Source organism: Trachemys scripta, chromosome 2, assembly GCF_013100865.1.
Source record: "Trachemys scripta elegans isolate TJP31775 chromosome 2, CAS_Tse_1.0, whole genome shotgun sequence".
Classification (NCBI taxonomy): Eukaryota; Metazoa; Chordata; order Testudines; family Emydidae; genus Trachemys; species Trachemys scripta.
Genome location: NC_048299.1, coordinates 72,515,670 through 72,529,944, shown reverse-complemented (window position 1 = coordinate 72,529,944; position 14,275 = coordinate 72,515,670). Strand labels below are relative to the sequence as shown.

General features: G+C 43.2%; 1 protein-coding gene across 1 annotated transcript in view; it reads left to right on the top strand.

Moving 5' to 3' along the window:
* Positions 1–665: 665 nt before the first annotated feature.
* OSBPL10 (oxysterol binding protein like 10) overlaps positions 666–14,275 on the top strand; it is a gene marked incomplete in the record, with an annotated part of 178,161 nt that continues 164,551 nt past the window's right edge. Inside the window, 1 exon segment of the mRNA XM_034760842.1 lies at positions 666–988. Within this exon segment, the coding sequence (XP_034616733.1) occupies positions 678–988 (311 nt within the window).

The following is a 14,275-nucleotide window of genomic DNA, read 5'->3' as shown; positions in this document are numbered from 1 at the left end:
TGAAGTGCTGTGTTACACACTGTGTTGGGCACTCCTCTCACTGGCTGTCATGTGTGTATGGTGGTGGGTAGTGCTGCTGTGTGAAACTGCATGTTGTGCACTCCTCTCTGGATGGTATGCAGTATATATGGATGTGGTGTGTTACACACTGTGTTGTGCTCTCCTCACTGGTGGTGGTGCTTTGTGTTACACACCCGTACTGTGCATTCCTTCCTGGCTGCAACACAGTGTATATGGTGTGTATTGTGTGGTACTGTGTGTTACACACCGAGTTGTGATCTCCCCCCTGGCTGTAACGTGATGTGTATGTGTGTTGTGTGCTGCTGCTGTGTATTACACACCGTGCTGTGCACTCCTCCCTGGCTCTCGCTCCGCGTGCTGTGCTTTCTCTCAGGCCTGGCTCGTACTCTTCCAGGCCGGACCAGCAGCCTCCCGAGCAAGTGCCAGCAGGGCGGCGATTCCTACGTCTCTCCGGGCTAGGGGCGTTTCTGCGGCCGCCGCCCCAACTTGCTCTATTAACCAGCGGAGGGGGCGGGCTCGGCGGTTCTCCCCCCACTGGTCCGGCCACTCCCGCTCGGCGCGTGAGTCAGGCATTTCCCGGGAACTCGCAGCAGCCGCAGCCGGGCGGGCTCGGACCCTGCCCCTGCCCCTGCCCCTGCCCCTGCCCCGCGGGCTCCATGGAGAAGGTGGCGGCGGCGCAGGGCGGCAGCAGCGGGGATGGAGGCAGCAACAGCAGCAGCCGGAGCAGCAGCCGTCCCACGTCGGCGGGCTCGTCTCCCTCCTCCATGGGCCGCGGGCTGCCGGGCCGGCCAGCGGCGGGCAGGCTGGAAGGCGGCGGAGGAGGGAGCAGCAGTAGCCCGGGCTCGGCAGCTGCGAGCCCGGGAGGAAGCGGAGGGCGGCCGGCGCTCGGCAGCGGCCGCAGGAGGGAGCCGACGCTGGAGGGAGCGCTCAGCAAATACACCAACCTCCTGCAGGGCTGGCAGAGCAGGTAACCCCCGGCCCCGAGGTGGGAGCTGCCCCCCGCATGGGCTCACACAGCCGCGGGGCGCCCTCTCAGCGTGGGTACCCCGGCACTCTCTGAGACAGGAGCTCCTTATCTGAGACCTCCACTGACCAGCCCCCCGAGACACCCCATTCCCCGGCTCGCCCAGACCTCGGACGCGCCGGTCCCCCAGAGATGCTGCTCTGCGGAGCTGGCCGAGGGACCCCTGGCCCGTTAGGCCGGTGGCGTGGTGTGTATGTGCCACTTGCCCTGGGGCAGATCCGTCTTTCATTCTTCTACATGGGTGTTGGGGTCTCCTTAGGATTTTCATTGTCAAAGATTTTATGGGCAAAGGGAAGCTGAGGGGATCATGTGCCTGGGCTGGTACATCTTCATGGTGGCAGTTTTGGAAGTGGGGTCTGATAGGTAGTCTGGTGTTTGAACATATAATGTAAATATGTTTATGATAGGTGTGTGTTTAGGGAGTTAGAGCAGTGGTTCTCAAACTTTTGTACCGGTGACCCCTTTCACATAGCAAGCCTTTGACTGCGACCTCCCTTATAAATTAAAAACACGTTTTTATATATTTAACACCATTATAAATGCTGGAAGCAAAGCAGGGTTTGGGGTGGAGGCTGACAGCTCGTGACCCCCCATGTAAGTACCTCATGACTCCCTGAGGGGTCCTGACCCCCAATTTGAGAACCCAGAGTTAGAGGGATGGAAGAAATAACTTTCTGTGAACAGTGCACTTGACATGTTTCTAGTTCATCCTCCCTCCTCCCAACCTTGTTCTGTAGGAATACTAGGAAATAGATCTAAACTATATACTATAATGTATTACTTTTGACTTCCTTGTTCTGGAAAACTTTTAAAAAAATAACCATGGAATAAAATATCCTGCCTCAGTTAAGAAACTAGCACTAAGAAGTAAATAGAAAAATAGTATTTTCTGTGGTGATCATTTTATTGTAGGGGGGACTGAGACAATTCATAAGAAAAAAAAAAGTTTTAATTTCATTATGTCCTGATTTGACAAGTCTAATTTATTTTCGTGATGGACACAGAGACCAAGGTCCTAATCCTGCAGTTTCTTGGGTATGGACAGACTGCTATGCAGGCAAGGAACCTCACTGACTACAATGGGAATCTGCTCATACCCAACACAGTACAGGATCAGGGCCTAAATTGTTATTACAGCTGGGATTGTGGTGCTAATAGTGCCGTACTGGGGTCTACTGTAATGGAATTGGGCAGAAAGGATTTAATATTATTTATTATTCTTTCACTTCTGGTTATCAAACTTCATTCTCTTTCCCTTTTATTTTTAAATAGCTAGATTTTTGTACTTATGAAAGGTTCTAGATTGGCAGCTGTGGAGAGTGAGGACCTCTACCTATAGAACAGGGTAAACTTCCACACAGGACCTTTTCTGTATCCGACAAAAAATTTCTACTGTTGCTGACATCAGGGTGCCTAGCCAGTGGTAACAGTTGGAAGAAATAGTGCTGTTAATGTTCAGCAGACCGTGGTGTTTTAACACTGTGTCATTTAGATATGCTGTAAACAGTGTTAAATGATGAAGTAGTAAAAATGCTAGTGTCCATGAGAGCATTATCACTGCTGGAGCTACCAAAGTTACTGTCACTTATGGAGCTGAATCAGAAGTGGAAGTGGTGGAAAACTCCCCTCCGAAACTGCTACTGTAGACCTAGTTATAGCATTCCTCATCCCCAGGCTGGAAGGTGTGCACAGGATATTACCATACTACAGAGTGAGCATCATGTTGTTTCTTGTGATTTCATTAAATTTTGTGAAATCTTTGATTACACATATTTTACAGACAGGCATGTCTATAAAATGTTAATATTCAAAAAAATTGGACAAGTACGTTGATTTTTTTTGAGGGTGAATATACTTTGAATATTGAATAAAAGGTAACCAAATATCTAAGTATCTATTTGTCCTCTATTTTGCCAGGTACATACTTGATGTGTTAATTTTTCCATAATCGCAACCTCCCAGATTTTTTTTTAATCATTTCTCTACAGTTGGACTATTTTTCTTTTTCCTGTGAGACGCTAGCAATAGCCGAACAGCTACAAACAATTGAGCGATTAATTCCTCGTTTCCCTTTGTGTTATCATTTCCAGTAGGAAGCCCCAGGAGGATTACCAGTGGATCATTTGGTAATATCTATATCCAACAATTTGTGATATTTGGTTATGGATTGCACCCAATACTCTCTGATTAGCCATGTCCACCTATATGCATAAAACCACCTCTTTCACTATAGTTTCTCCAACATTTATCACCATTCAATCTGTATATTTTTTTTAATCTGACTAGTGTGAGATTGAAACAGTATTTTACATAAATGTTCTTTTATTGTGCCTACAGACTGAGATTGCTGGTCCTCTTTTCTGGATCAAACCCTCATTTCTCTTGGGTAATTTGTATATCCAGGTCCTTTTCCAGGCATGTCACTTATGGATATTCTTTTGTTAGGAAAGTTGTCTGAAAAGATCGATCTAAATTAGTTATATTTTTTTTGTTTCCTGAATGAACAGATACCATCATTTCTATTGAAATTAGCATTCTGTATAAAATATTTTTCTAGAATATTGAGAAACATAATGGCTAACTTGACAGTACTAGTACCACAGGAGAGTGGGCCAGTTAAAGTTAGATTTTTTTTTTATCTCTAAATGAGTTAAACATTTAAAAGTCTCTGGTTTATGACTTGGGTTAAGATCTGGATTATTTGCAATAGGTGTCATTGGCAAAGGTCTCTAGTTCTATCCCAAGCCCATAGAGCAGCCTTTGGTAAAGGATACGTATACATTTCTGGAGGGCATAACTTTGAAAATTAATCCATGATTGCTTAGTGATGTTTACACTGCCACAACATTCTTGTTCAATAAAGACCCAGTGTTTGCGTGTGTTTCCCCAATCCACTACTGCTTTCTGGCTTGGTTCCCTTGTTATAACTGCCAATAAATATGCTATCTGTAGTGTGTGTGTGTTGGGGACACCAATCCTGGAACAACTGGATTGGTTTCATCAACTCATTTGGTAGGCCACTGACCTTCCATCAGGTGGTAACAGCTCAGTTGCTACTGTCATATGTTGGATTTGGTCAGGACTCTTGGAGGTGAAAGGTCTGTCTTCTTACCTATCTCTTGAATTATGCAGTCCCCTACTTGGTGAAAATCTTCCTCTTTAAAAAAAAAAAAATCTTTTTGATAGCATAACTGAAAATTAAAGGCTGCTTTTGTATCTGACCCCTTTTTGTAAAAGTAATGAGTAATTTCTTAGATCTCAGCTGGGCAATGGCATGTATGGGTGGATCCTTGTCCAATTAAATGGGACTCTTCTTTGATCTAAGGGTCTGATGTCACAGATATGATTGCAGAATAGAGACCTCTGATGGTAAATTTTTGGGGGCATGGATTGTATCTTCATTGTGTTTGGACAGTACCTAGCACAATCAGATCCTGATTAGGCCTCTGGGCATTGTGGCAATTTAACTGTTAGATGGTAATTATAGGAGTCAATTTCCAAATGTACAAGACATCCATTAACAAGAAACACAGAGACATAATTTTAATTTATAATGCTTACCTTGTCTGAAAACATCAGGAGAAACTATACAATTTAAAATATGCTTGTTTAAATAATTCTGTTTTAATAGATTAAATGACATTGCAACTTGTAGCAGTCATGTATCTTTTTTCATGCTGTGTTATTACACTTTTTCAGTCACTATACTATGTTTATATTTTATGTAATCTATTTTTGCTCAAGAGGTTTATAATGTCAGTAGAGCGGTTCTGTTGAATTACAGTTGGGTTATTCAATCAGGGACCACAAACTATACTGAATCTAAAAGGATTTGTTTGGGGTGGAGGATTTTCTAGAAATCAGAGTTTAAAATAAATACAATACCAACAAAAAGCAAAACTTATCAAGTACTGTATTTTCTGGCGTATAAGACTACTTTTTAACCCAGGAAAATCTTCTCAAAAGTCAGGGGTCGTCTTATACGCCGGGTGTCATCTTATAGGGCGGGTGCTGAAACTTCTGAGCTGGACTGGAGAATCTGCGGTCGCCGCATATGGTCGGGGGAGCTCAAAAACGGCCGCGGCCGCATCCCCGCCCGATGACGAGGTGAGGGGGCGCCTCACCAGGAAGGTGTAAGTGAAGGGCGGAGCAAGCTGCAGGCGTCCGGGACGCCCGGGGTATGGAAAAAAGAGAGAGAGCGGCGCTGTGCCCAGAAAAACACGCCTCTTTCACCCGTCTGGCCTGCCCTTGTATCCTATTACCGTACCTCCTTCTCTGCCTCTCAGATCTCGCTCCTGAGGACTGCAGTGAAGCGGCGCAGGCGCGCATGTGCGAGATCTGAGAGGCAAAGAAGGAGGTAATAGGATACAAGGGCGGGCCAGACGGGTGAAAGAGGCGTGTTTGCGCTACCGCTCTGATAGTCTTGGAGACAGGGAGGGCTGGGCAGGCAGGGAGAGCTGACCAATTCAAGCAGGCTTTGTATACAACAACCAGCCAATCGCCGGTAAGGTACATCGCTTGCTGTGATTGGCTGGTTGTTGTATACTGGGTACCACATACAGTACAGCACCAGTATCTGTACCTGTTCATACAGTATAGCACCAGTACATACAGTACAGTATACAAATGTCCAACAGTCAAAACCCCATCATGGCTCCACCAGCAAGAAGAAAGAAATATGAAGCCAGTTTCAAACTTAAAGTTGTAAACTTTGCCATGGAACATAATAACTGCGCTGCTGCAAGACAATATGGAGTAACAGAAAAGATGGTTCGGGACTGGAAAGCAAATGAAAAAGCATTAAAGAGTATGCCAAGGGGTAAGTGTGCATTAAGAGGAGGCACTCCACATTGGCCAGAACTCGAAAAACATGTAGCAGACATGGTGAATGAGCATCGCCAAAACGGTTATGTAGTGACACGAAATAAAATACATTTGTTTGCACTTCAGTGGGCCAAATCTAACCCAGATCACAGCAACAGATTTAAGGCCACTGTATCCTGGTGTACTAGATTCATGGGAAGGCATAATATGGTACTGAGGCAAAAGATGAAAATTGCCCCAAAATTACCTGCAGATCTTGATAGCAAAGTAAATAGTTTCCATCAATACGTAATACAACAGCTCACTAAACATAGCTATGCGTTAAGTAGTATTAGAAATATGGATGAAACTCCAATGAATTTTGATATGGTTGGAAATAAAACTGTCCATCAAAAAGGTGAAAAAACAATTTTAATTAAAACAGGACATGAGAAGTCCAGTTTTACAGTGGTACTAGGATGCACAGCTGATGGCGCCAAACTGAGACCAATGATTATTTTTAAAAGAAAAACAATGCCGAAATTCAAGTTCCCTGTTGGTTGTTTTGTACATGTGAATGAAAAAGGCTGGATGGATGAAGAAGGGGTAAAGCTATGGCTTGATAATGTATGGAGCAGGCGACCAGGTGGACTTATTCAAAAATGTAGTCTACTGGTGTGGGATATGTTCAGGGCTCATTTAACTCCCAGCACCAAGCAAATGCTGCAAGACTAAACACAGATGCGGCAGTTATTCCTGCAGGATTGACATCGTTGGTACAGCCACTGGATGTGTGCCTAAACAAGCTATTTAAAGATCGCATTCAAGAACAGTGGAATGAATGGATGGTTAGCGGCAAAAAGTCATTCACAAAAGGAGGAAACATGCGTGCTCCACAGTTGGATGTTTTGTGCAAGTTTGTCATAAAAGCCTGGAATGATATTGATGCAGAAACAGTAATCAAGTCTTTCAAGAAGTGTGGCATATCAAATTCATTAGATGGTATGGAGGACGACTACTTGTGGCAAGATGAAGAGGAAGCCGAAGCTGAGACCACACCATCTGATACGGAATTCGATCCATACGATGACTGCCTTACAAATGTATCACAAGATGTCATTGATGTACTTATGATATCAGATGACAAACAGGAGGATTTTGAAGGCTTTTAAAGGGAAACTGTCACGCCAGCAAAACCTGTAAAAATACCGTAGCTTGCAGTTATGATGGGCGTTGCTAACTCGCCAGGGACTTGCCCGGCACTTGCTCTCTCTCTCTCTTGTTTGTTATCTTCCTCCTATCATCATCAGTTCCAGTTTGGTTGACAGCTTAGAAAACAAACAGCATGGCAGCTCCCATGGGTTTATTGTCTTATCCTTCCTTTCAGCTTTAGAGTGAATTAGGAAAAGTTTAATCCACTTGCACTGTTTTATGTTTACATGTTTGATGACAAACAGCCTTATGTTTATAAGTGACAGTTTTCCTGCTAAGTACCTGCATGTCATAAGCATTTGAATTAAAATTACCATATTGAAATCAAATCTGATGTTTTTTTAATTTTTTTTGGTGTGCGTTGGAAGAGGGGTAGTCTTATACGGCGAGTATATCCCAAACTCTATATTTTAACTGGAAAAGTTGGGGGTCGTCTTATACGCCGGAAAATACGGTAGCTCTTTTTATAACACCCCAAACTCAACTATCAGAGGGGTAGCCATGTTAGTCTGGATCTGTAAAAGCAGCAAAGAGTCTTGTGGCACCTTATAGACTAACAGACGTATTGGAGCATGAGCTTTCGTGGGTGAATACACATGCACATACATCCGACAAAGTGGGTATTCACCCACGAAAGCTCATGCTCCAATACGTCTGTTAGTCTATAAGGTGCCACAGGACTCTTTGCTACCCCAAACTCAGTTTATAATTCAGTATCAAGCAACTGTTTACATGTTTATTTGACCTTTGAATATTTGTCATTTGGTCAGTACCATTTGTGGACTGGGGCCCTAAAGAGACAGTTTACCAAAACTGTTTACCACTTGCATCTGAAGAAGTGAGGTTCTTACCCACGAAAGCTTATGCTCCCAATACTTCTGTTAGTCTTAAGGGTGCCACAGGACCCTCTGTCGCTTTTTACCAAAACTGTTACTCAGTTTAAAAAGTCTAATAATTTTAAAGGTGCCTACTCCAAATCCTGTGATCAGATATCAGTAGCCTTTATGTCAATTGGCCTTATCCACTAACTTATATAATCGTAACACATTTAAAGTTAAGGTCTACCATATTATGCTCAAGTTGAAAAGCCTCTAGAATGCCCAACACCTATTTTTTAAATGCCAGGATTATCTTTTAAAATCTAAATGAAACTGGAATTCCTTTAGGAACATTTTCACTGATATTCTCTTTACAGATATACCACAGGCATTGCTATTTTAAAAAGGTACCCAACACAACTTATTGTTTTCTCTCTTTCAGTTGGTGTACTATATATAGATTCATTAAAAAAAATCTTAACTTCCATTAGCTGAAACAATTGCAGGTCTGAAGATGAATTGGTCCTCTTCGTGAAGTTACTTCATTTGGCATCCTGTTAAGTGAATCCTTTGAGAGTGTACTGACTTGTCATTAAAAAAATGATTCTCTTCACTGTGGTCTAGTAGCCTCAGAAAATGAGGAAGACAGTTGTTTAGTTTAAAACATGCAGAAGGAAAAGTCATTCTCAAACTTTTTTTTTTATATTGGAGCATGTATTTAAACAATAAACAAGATAGGGATGGCTAAAAACCTGTTCAGTAATATCAGTAAAATTCTTGAATTATTCAACTAGATTCATTAAATCCATCTAGGTCTACATTGGCGAGAATCCAGAGAGCAGAAGAGCGAAATTTGTCCTGAATCATGGGCATCTTAACGTGATCACACACCTGTGGATGTCATGAGATGCAAAGGCATCTAATCTTTCCGCTCTGTAATTGCGATAATTATATTCCCTGGAGTTGATGCACTGTCATAAAATATTTCTGGTTGGATTTACTTTCAGGTGTGCGTGGGAGAAATTCAGTCCATATTTTAAACAGGAGCTGTGTGGATTTAATAGAAGAATATGTCCCTATGGCATATGACAATTCTACTGCAGAACCTGTTTTCAATCAGTTAATTTGGTATTAATGAAAGTATCCCTTAATATGCTTGTGGCTTACCATCCTGATCTTAAGTAGCTCAGTAAAAAATTCTAAACAAGTCCTGAAAATCCACCTCCTTGGGTCAAGTAGTAATCTTTCCATGCTAAATGCAAATTCTAAGCGTGTGCGCTCTCTCTCTCTCTCTCTCTCTCTCTCTCTTTAAAATGAAAATGTTTCTAGGCTTTTAATTCTGGAACGTTTTCTTTGCAAACATGAACAAATCCCTGCATGCTGTTGGCCGGGCAAAGATCATTATGAATGCACAACTGACACAGAAACAGATGCATTCTGAGTTGTTGGATATTCTTACTTCTACTTTGTGTGGATGAGAGAGGATGTATTCAGTTCCTTATTCTTCTGAATTCTTTTGGAGAAGACACTGCATTAAATCAGTTCTCCCTCGTACTTTATTTTGTAACTCAATACATATTCTCTACACCACTTTTTTCAGTGTATCCTTAGTTTTCTCTTAGAGAACCATATCCTAACTGTCCTGTAACCTTTTTTGTTTCTTCTCCTCCTCCTGGGCATCATTGTTGAGTTAGATATGCTCATTCCGCAACAGAGGCACAGTATAGGCTGTATTTTATTTTTATTTGAGCTCATACTCCCCCTGCTGGAGTGCCACTACTGTCCTGTTCATTGTGTCTCGCTAGAAGAGCAGTTGCATCCGACTGCTCTCATGTCAGAAATCAAGGGAAGTGTATTGCAGAAAGAAACTAATTCCCTCAATTCCAAACAATTCTTATGTTACTGAAGAGATTGCCACCATGTCCTTTCATTGTTCTTATGACCTACCTCTTTTTTTTCCCCAGCTGTCGTGCAATTCTGACTATACTTGCTGCTATGGCACCTCCTAAAAATGTCAGCAACCGTTTTCCAGGGTGTTTTGAAGAACAGTGTTGCTGTAATTGCTATTCATAGATATGGTAGGTGCTTTACAGACAAAAGAGAATAAGGTCCCTGACTCAGCTTACAAGTAGACAAAGGATGGAAGAAGTGAGCAAAGTTGTTCTTTATTTTTGGACTACTTTCTCTTAAATGAGGGTTTATAGACCTTTTGGAAGACTCTATTTTGAGGAGGGACTTAAAGGAAGAAAGTGGGGAGGCATAATGGATTGCATCAGAAAAGAGGCTCAGGTCATCACATAGCATGGAAGATGGCATAGGAACCAGTAGAAGTTGGCATTTAAACATAAGGGGTGAGAGAACAGAAGCAGGAGCTAGGAAGGTAAGAGCGTGGAGCTTGATGTCAGAAGCAGCTTCAATAAAAGGGTTTGAAGATGAGATGGATGTGGCTGAGCAGAAAGCAAGATAAGTGACTTTAATGGGAGCATTTAGGTTGGATCAGAAGGTGTAAGTCTGGGATTCCATAAAGAAGGAGGTTGCAATAGTTGAAATGAAAATTAAGGCCTGTGTGAGGGTTTTGATAGTGGACCGGGCAGACTTCATAGATGTAGAGGAAAAACAGGATTTAGCAACTGCATAAATGTGTTGGAGAAGGAGAAATTGTGATCTAGTAGGACAGGGAGGATTAATTCAGGGGACATACTTTTTTTTTTTTTTAAGGATTTTTCTCTTTTCCAAATCAGCCATGCTGACCACCTGCGAAGCTCCATGAACTATGGAATGGAGGTATCTGTGGTGCTTGGGAGTAGTTGAAACCTCTGCTACTTGCCACCTCCCCGGACAAAGTGTAGTGGCAGAGCTGGTCAGAAAACTGGGGATGGATGAAAGGTGGAGGGAGTTGTCAGATTTTGCAAACACGTCCCCCCCCCCCCCGCCCGTTGAAATCTTGTTTTGATGGAGACTTTCTGACTTGCTTTTCCATGACGTAGCAGAGTAGGCACTCTGACCGCTACTGAAGCCTTGAGGTGGCTGTTGTACATCCCTTTCCTGGGGCGATCATGAGAAAGGTGTGCTTGAGCAGGTCAGGTTGGAAATTGAATGAGTCTGAGACAGTGGAGCTGGACATAGGTGCTATGGCACAACTTCTCTTTTGAGTGGTACTTTTAAGGCCTATCTTCTCAATATTAGAACCCAGAAGACAGTCACTAGCAGATGTGAACCATATGATTAGAATTGTGTATGTATAGATGTGGGAGTAAAAGTGTCTGCCCAAGAGAAACAAACTGATCATGAAATAATTATTGTCATGCTTCTAAATGTACAGAACAATTGGGAGTGGGGAAGATGCACAGTTAATCTCCACGCCAGTTTCCACTATTGAAAAGATGAGTGTAATAAGAGGAGACATAGCCGGGGAGATGAGATTGGACATAGGAAGGACAGGGGGGACAAACACAAAGAGGCCCGCAACATACAGTGATACTAATGGGAGGCAGGCTAAACGACATACATTAGGGTGTTTGTACACCAATGCGAGAAGCCTAGGTAATAAAATGGGGGAATTGGAGCTCTTGGTCCGAGAACTGAAACCAGACATCGTAGGAATAACTGAAACGTGGTGGGATGGCAGGTATGGAGGGGTATGCGCTGTTTAGGAAAGACCGGGATAAAGGTAAAGGTGGGGGGGGGTGGCATTGTATGTCAATAGTGAATTAAGCTGTAAAGAAATAATAGTGGATGGAATAGATAACACAGAGTCCGTCTGGGCGATACTCAAGCTGGGTAAAAGGACTACTAGAGCCTCTCCGGGGATAGTGCTTGGGGTGTGCTATAGACCGCCGGGATCGACCCAGGATATGGATAAGGAACTGTTTAATGTGTTAAGGGAGGTAAATACTAATAGAAACTGTGTAATTATGGGGGACTTTAACTTCCCGGATATAGATTGGGGAACAAACGCTAGTAGCAATAATAGGGCTCAGATGTTCCTAGATGTGCTTGCTGATCAATTCCTTTATCAAGTGGTAGCTGAGCCGACGAGGGGGGAGGCCATTTTAGATTTGATTCTGGTAAGTAGTGAGGACCTTGTTGAGGAAGTGGTAGTGGGGGGACAACTTGGGCTCCAGTGATCATGAGCTAATTCGGTTTAAACTAAATAGAAGGACTACCAGAATTAGGGTTTATAATTTTAAAAAGGCCGATTTTAACAAATTAAGGGGACTGGTAAGGGAAGTGGATTGGGCAAACATATTAAGGGATCTAAAGGCAGAAGAAGCCTGGGATTACTTTAAGTTAAAGATGCATGAGCTGTCGGAGGCCTGTATCCCCAAAAAGGGAAAAAGATTACTAAGCAAGAGATTTAGACCGAGCTGGATGAGCGACCGACTGAAAGGGGCGATTAGGGAAAAACAGAAAGCGTACAAAGAGTGGAAGAGGGGAAGGATCAGTAAGGAAACTTAACTTAGTGAAGTCAGAGAATGTAGAGATAGAGTGAGAAAGGCCAAAGGCCGGGAAGAGTTGGACTTAGCGAGGGGAATTAAAAGCAATAGTAAGAAGTTTTACAGCCATATAAATAGGAAGAAAGCAAAGAAAGAAGAAGTGGGACCGCTGAAGACTATAGCCGGAGAGGAGATTAAAGATAATCTAGGCATGGCGCAATATCTCAATGAATATTTTGCATCGGTGTTTAATGAGGCCAATGAAGGTATTAGGGATACTAGCACCGTTACAGAGGGGCATACAGGATGGGGGATTACCGTATCCGAGGTAGAAACAAAACTAGTACGCCTTAATGGGACTAAGTCGGGTGGACCGGACGATCTTCATCCGAGAATATTGAAGGAATTGGCGCGGGAAATAGCAGGCCCATTAGCGACTATATTTAATGAATCTGTAAACTCGGGGGTGGTCCCGTTAGACTGGAGAATAGCCAATGTGGTTCCTATTTTCAAGAAAGGGAAAAAAAGTGACCCGGGTAACTATAGGCCTGTTAGTTTAACATCAGTAGTGTGCAAGGTGCTGGAGAACATTCTGAAAGAGAAACTAGTTGAGGACCTTGAGGCTAATGGCAAATGCGATAAATTACAGCATGGTTTTACGAAGGGCAGATCGTGCCAAACGAATCTGATCTCCTTCTTTGAGAAAGTAACTGACTTATTAGATAAAGGAAATGCGGTGGACCTAATATACCTGGATTTCAGTAAAGCGTTTGATACAGTACCCCATGAGGAATTATGGGTTAAAATGAAAAACATGGGGATCGATATGAAAATCCAGAGATGGATAAGGAATTGGTTAATGGGGAGAATGCAGCGGGTCGTATTAAAGGGTGAATTGTCGGGTTGGAGGGAGGTTACTAGTGGAGTGCCTCAGGGTTCGGTTTTGGGACCGATTTTATTTAATCTATTTATAACTGACCTCGGGACCGATTGCAAGAGTGGGCTGATAAAGTTTGCGGATGATACGAAGGTGGGAGGAGTTGCAAACTCGGAGGAGGATAGGGATATTCTGCAGGGAGACTTGAATGAGCTTGTGAATTGGAGTGTCAGAAATAGGATGAAATTTAATAGTGAAAAGTGTAAGGTGATGCACTTGGGGATGACTAATAAAAATTTTAGTTACAAGATGGGGACGCATTGCTTAGAAGTAACGGAAGAGGAGAAGGACCTAGGGGTCCTTGTGGACCGCAGGATGACTATGAGTCGACAATGTGACGTGGCGGTGAAAAAAGCCAATGCGGTCTTGGGATGTATTAGGCGAGGTATATCTAGTAGGGATAGGGAGGTCCTGCTTCCGTTGTATAAGGCGCTGGTGAGACCTCATTTGGAGTACTGTGTGCAGTTCTGGTCTCCAATGTTTAAAAAAGATGAACTCAAACTGGAACGGGTGCAGAGAAGGGCGACTAAGATGATCAGAGGAATGGAAAACCTGTCGTATGAAAAGAGATTAGAGGAGCTTGGGTTGTTTAGTCTGACAAAGCGAAGGCTGAGGGGGGATATGATTGCTATCTTCAGATATATCAGAGGGGTTAATATAAGGGAGGGAGAAGAATTATTCCAGCTTAGTACTAATGTGGACACGAGAACGAATGGATACAAACTGGCCGGGGGGAAGTTCAGGCTTGAAATTAGACGAAGGTTTCTGACCGTCAGAGGGGTGAAATATTGGAACGGCCTTCCGAGGGATACGGTGGGGGCGACGGACCTGTCTGGTTTTAAGATTAAGTTGGATAAGTTTATGGAGGGAATGGTTTAAAGGTAAAACATAGTAGCCAACGAAAACCAAGCAATGGTACATGAATAGCATAATGGCCAACAAGGGTTAGGCTAGAGACTCTTGCCTATATGCTCGGGGTATTACTGATCGCCATATTTGGGGTCGGGAAGGAATTTTCCTCCAG